General features: G+C 34.2%; 1 protein-coding gene across 1 annotated transcript; it reads left to right on the forward strand.

Moving 5' to 3' along the window:
• Positions 1-1,005: 1,005 nt before the first annotated feature.
• Positions 1,006-3,179, forward strand: LOC149539480 (flavonol synthase/flavanone 3-hydroxylase-like). Its single transcript, XM_089799223.1, has 3 exons — positions 1,006-1,514; positions 2,220-2,550; positions 2,728-3,179. Exons 1-3 carry the CDS (start codon positions 1,039-1,041, stop codon positions 2,983-2,985), a joined length of 1,065 nt encoding a protein of 354 aa, XP_089655349.1. The 5' UTR covers positions 1,006-1,038; the 3' UTR covers positions 2,986-3,179.
• The last annotated feature ends 3,110 nt before the right edge of the window (positions 3,180-6,289 follow it).

The following is a 6,289-nucleotide window of genomic DNA, read 5'->3' on the forward strand; positions in this document are numbered from 1 at the left end:
TGATAGGTGGATATAAAGATAGCTAGATATATATCTAGATAGAATATATCAAGTATAATTATATAAATTAGAATATAGATAGAGGTTTAAGATAAATATAGGGGATAATATAGAGATAGTGAGGGAGAAACGAGTGTCTATGTGTGTGAGTAAACAAAATATAGAGCTAGATGTAGGGAGTTAAATAGAGAGATTTTGAATTAGAAAGAGACATATGGATATAGATATAGAGAGATATGGAGATCCATAAATATAGCATAGTATCAACATTTGATATATTTCACTATTGGCATAACCATTGCACCTATCAATAAGGATGAACTACAAAACTTAAGTATAACCAACAACAAAATATTGACTATTCAAGAACATCATCAAAGATATACAAGACTATCAAATTAACCCTTGCACCCTGCTAGTATAAATAAAGATTTATTTCATGTAAAGATTTGCAACTTTATTTATGAAATAAAAAAGAATATCCACTTAACCAAATCATATCATACCAAACAAATATTTGACCCCAAACAATGTTGAGTTTAAAATCAAATTAACAAAAAAAAAACATGGTAGGAATCTTTTGATTTCATTTCATAAATACTAATAAAAAATGTCAAATTTGAAAGCTTTTGAAATTGTCTTCTGGAACTCAATAATTAGAACGTAGAAATTTTATATATATATAAAAGAAAACATAAACCAACAGTCCTTAAAGTGTCCAAAAACTTGTTCCAAAGTCAACATGAATATAAAACCTTAATATCCTTATAAAATGTTCAAAACTCAACACGAGATATTAAAATTTAATATCCTTCCCGCAAATCTTGACAAGGTTTAAATCATACGAAAGCAAACGAAAATAGCACCCATACCACCCTGCACGCGCATTTGACTCAAGACTTTATCCAGTTAGGCTGGCCGAAATCTTTCACGTGAGTTTTTTAATACAAGAGTTCAAGAAAGAAAGGAAGACAGATATTCATATTATATAAGGTGAATACGAAGGATTAGGGTTTTCATGTTAATGTTGTAACAGCCATGGAGTCTGAATCCGCCATAACTAGCGTGCAGAGCTTAGCAGAGAAGGGAATTCAAACAGTTTCCCTCAAATATTTTAGGGCAAGGGAGGAGATCTCCAACAATTCTTCTCATGCAAAGGACGTGCAGATTCCAATCATTGACTTGCATGGCTTGGACGTGCAGCCTCTCAGCAGAGCTATGGTGGATGAAATTTCAAGCGCTGCAGAGGAGTGGGGATTTTTTCAGGTTGTTAATCATGGGATTTCTGAGTCACTTATTGCCCGGGTACAAGATGTGGGGAAGGCCTTCTTTGAGCTTCCTATGGAAGAAAAGGAAGCGTATAGAAGTGAAGGAGGGATTCATATTGGGTATGGCACCAAAGTTGGAGCTTCAGCTGATGCCAAATTGGACTGGAAGGATTACTATTATAATATTGTCTGGCCTGTTTCTCAGAGAGTCATGAGCAAGTGGCCCAAGAAGCCTGCCGATTTCACGTTGAGTATAGTTTATTTATTAACTGTAATAAATTTTCTAGATAGACAAGACATCTAGTAGCTGCCCATGTTCAATGACCGTTATTTCTACTGTTATAGATTCTTCAAACTATGTTCTAAAAACGATAGTATGTGATCTCATAAGTATTAATAGTCGATCATTTTTAAATTTTCTTGGTTGTTGATTGGTCCATTTGTGCATTTATTGAGTGGCTATTGGGGGGTGAATATAACGGGTTTGGGAAGAATGTTCTAAAATGACACTTTAGTTTTGTATAGAGCTCCACAAATGTGGAAAAGCTGAAAGGTTAGCTTTAAGCTCTTCACTCAACCATGAAGGTTCACTGAAAAAATTGACAAATTTTGACGTATGGATTAGGAGTTCTAGGTGCCTGAAGTTAGCCTGGACGGCTACTAGGTCGTCTCTCCTAGATTGTGTTGCAACTTTTTCTTTTCTTTTTTCCTCTAATAGTTAACTTGTATCCTTGTTCAAATGTATGTTTCTTTAGAGGACAACCTATAAATTTGTGTTTGTTAGTTTAAGATTGCATTGTATTAATCTAATCAAGAAATAGAGGATTCATTATGTTGATGTTTTGCATTATATTTCAGATCACACATTATAATTCGTCATCAAGATAATTTAGAAATAGTAACAAAATTTACAGCTAATTTCTCTGACATGGTGTGCGGTTTGTTTTGCAGGGAAGTAATGGATGAATACACTAAAAAGATTTGTGGATTGTGGGAGGTAATAATGCAGGCACTATGTGGAGGGCTCAGATTGGCTAATGAAAATGCTCTTGAGGAGGCATTGGGTGGAGAGAGGAAAGAGATTCATCTCACCATAAACTACTACCCACCTTGTCCTCAACCAGACCAAGTGTTGGGGATTTCACCTCACTCTGATCTATGTGCCCTCACAATTCTCCTTCATGACCAAACCCCAGGCTTGCAAGTTCGTAAGGATGATGCATGGATTGATATTCCTTCCGTCCCAGGAGCTCTTGTTGTCAATATTGGTGATCAAATCGAGGTCAATCTCACCTCTTACCTCTTAATGATTAGATATTTCAGGTTAACTTTTATTTTATTAGTATAACATCTATTTAAGATTGTGGTGTTGTTTCCTAATGGGTTTTAATTGTAAGATAGATAATAAGAAATTTAAGATTGTGGTGTTGTTTTCTAATGGGTTTTAATTGTAAGACAGATACTAAGCAATGGAAAATATAAGAGCATTGAACATAGGAGCATTGTTCACAAAAAGTGTGCACGAATGTCATGGCCAATGTTTTGTATGCCACCACTTCATGATGTAATCATTTCTCCTCTCAAAGAATTGATAAATGATGAGAACCCTCCATTGTATTCAGCATTATCGTATGGGGAGTATATGAAGCAACTTTTTGATAAAGGCTGGACTAGCAAGGATCCTCTCAATGAACTCAAGTGTTCATCTACGCAATAATCAACGAAAGGTTTTTCCTTAAAGAAGGAGTGTGTGTTTATCACTATTAAATGTAAAGACTAGAAAGAACTTACTACTTAGCAAGTGTCTAGTTGTCTTAACAAAGTTTTTGTTTTTTGTTGCACTAGAAAAGGTTGTGATGTTTGTAATTAAGTTAAAATCTATACATCTACCAATAAATCTTTTAAGTTGAATATGTTTATTCATGATAGATGGATTACAAAATAATGTCGATCTTTACTATGTCAATAGGTAAATCTATAAGATTTTAAATAGGAATAGATTTTCTTATTTTTCCTACATTTTTTAATACAAAGATGTCATTACAATTATTTACCTAGCATTTAATTCAAGTTTGTTATTTTTTATTTTTTCCTTTATATATTAAATCTTCTTTTATAAGGTTCATTAACTTCAAAATTGTCAACTTACTAAATTATATATTTTGAAGAAAAAAATATATAAATTAATCATACAAAGATAAAATATATTATTGTTCTAATTAAATTAAAATGAGGAAGGACCCAAATAGTTTGAGCCTCATAACATCATGTCAAAAGGTGTAGAAATAGGGAGGAACTCACCAAAATTGGTCTCACTAAAAGACAATGGGGAAGAAACCCCTACAAAGGAGAAAGCTTTTAGCTAGAGCTAACAACTCATGAGAAACAAGTATCAATCTTGCTAAAGATTGAAATTGAAATATAAGGAGTTTTTAAAGAGCCTTGAAACATCAACCAATCACTCTTCGTCATTGAAAGAGAACCATGCCTCAAAACAAGAGCCATATTTTGAAAGGCACCCTTGAACCTAATATAATGTAAACTACTATGAACTAGCTAGTTCATAGATTAGAGGAGGGGAAACTAATAGTTTGAGAAACTAGCAATAGGCAAGAACCACAATAAACCACTTTCACATTAGTTTCACAAGGAAAGAATCCACCTCCATAGAAGATGCCTTTGTGTCAAAAAGGCCAATAGAAGAGGGAAAAAGAAGCGTGAAGAGCCTAACAAAAAACATACTCAATACTTTTATAGGAGAAACCTTCTGCTCCCAATAAACACCTATCCACATGAAATGAAGAGGAATTCACCTCAATAGAATGATCTTGAGAAGGAGAGAAATGAAGATACAAGGAACTCACAAAAAGAGAAAAAAAGTTTAGTGGTAGATCCACAACTGAAGAAATAAAAAACCTCAAAGGGGAATGAGCCAAAAATATGTAAAAACCAATTGTAGTCCACTTGAGAAGAGATAATTTAAATATAGAAAAATAAATTACAAGATATAAAACCAATAAACCCACAAGGCCCTCTCAAGAGACTACCAAAAGAATCAAAGGTGAATAAGTCCCAAAGAAACCAATGGAACATGCCAAGACAAAAACAAATCCCATAACAACCACACACATCCAAACAACATGAGCGTAGAAGAAAAAATACCAAACAATACATAAGGGAAGCGAAATAGGTTATCTCCTTTATAATTATTAAGAAATTCCAATTCATAGGTTCTACACAATAACATATACATGCACCAAGTGAGGTCACTAATAGTCAAATAAAAAATAGACCCATAAGGGGAAATCCCCATACCAAAAGAGACCCAAATACCAATATCTTGTCGCCACAACAAAAAAACCCTTGACAACTTTCTTGAAGGAAGGCAACAACTAGGGGAGGAACAAGATAATGGGGAGGAGGGGCATAGGAGAATTTGAAAAGACAAATGGTAACATTGCTAAAGCTAGCTCCCACAACATCTAAGAGGTTGTATAAATTGCAAGGTCTGAGCCATACTAAAGAGAACACCTAGAGGATAAGACCCAAAGAGCCTCCAACTTGTACCAAGCATTAAATCCTTCCATGAAAGATAAAATGGCTAGAAATAAGGAACAATGACCTCTCAAACTATCAAGAGTCTTCCTCAAGGGAGGAACATATAAAATAATGTCTAAAGTGCAATGACCAACTTCCAACTTAAGCAAGGTAAAAGTAAGTCCATTCATAGTCAGAAAATAATTATCCTCAACAAACAAAATATGAATAAAATAGGATCCCCTAGAAATGGGAAACCTTAACACCTTAGACTATACAATGAACCCAACCAGACACTATGTGAATCCAATATGGTTCCCAAAATAAAGGAACTATGCAACCAAAATGGTAAGGAAAAGAAAACTATGTATGACAAGTCTAGTAGCCACTAGACAAGAAAGCTCATCTAAAATATGAGCACTAGACTAGAAAGACCACTCCCCTCTATCATTATCATTGTCATATTCAAGATCAAATTCATCCCATACAACTTCCATGGCTTTGAAAACCCTCTCTCCCAAGACCACTCCCTCTCCCACCTCCCATCAACATGAGATATATGATTGTTGATATGGTATCAAATTTAAAACTAATTAATACAAATAAAATTAAATGAGAAAATACATTACTTAATTTGCAATGAGTATGATAAGAAATTGCTATTTTCTTTTGCATTTACTAGTACAACTAATTAGGTCATTTGTCACACAATTGAGTTAATGAACTCTGAACCTTATCAAAAATATTAAACTATAATTCTAATCATAAACGCAATTCTAAACAAGATCATAACCCAACCTATAAACACATCCTTAACTATAATCATTGTTAGATTGTGGTGACTGATCAGGAAAGTACTGTACATACTTTAGATTGTGGTGACTAATCAGGAAAGTACTGTACATACTTCATAAATAGTGGGGTTCGGGGCATCGAAATTTTTTTTTGGGCAGTAGCCGACATATTATGGCCGACATATGGCTGACATGTTATAACCCTAAAGCGGTTTAATACTTGTATAAAAAGGGCTTAGGGTTGGGTATTTTTCATAATGTTGTGATACGAAATTGGTTCTTGCGGCGGTATTGAGCTGTAAGGGATTACAGATTATAATCAGGTTGTAATCACTGGATTGTAATAAGATCGAACTTGTTGTTCAGTGGACGTAACCCAGGGATTGGGTGAACCACGTTAAATCTTGGTGCCTTGTGTTTATTTCTGTGTGTTCTATTATTTTCTGTTATTGGTTATATTTGCATGTAGTTTTTATTTATGTCCGTGGTTTATCCTAACAAGTGGTATTAGAGATAGGTTGTCTTTCAGTTATCCTCTACAGGAAAGTCTCACGATTAAGTGGGAGTCTCACAGTTGAGTGGGAACGATGGCAGAAGGTGGATCTGTTGCAGATCATTTAAATGAGTTTAATACTATTACTAGTCAATTATCTTTTGTGGGTATCAATTTTGATGAAGAAATTAGGGCTC

Source organism: Cupressus sempervirens, chromosome 9 (genome assembly GCF_028749045.1).
Source record: "Cupressus sempervirens isolate cs-2001-9-10 chromosome 9, ASM2874904v1, whole genome shotgun sequence".
Lineage (NCBI taxonomy): Eukaryota > Viridiplantae > Streptophyta > Pinopsida > Cupressales > Cupressaceae > Cupressus > Cupressus sempervirens.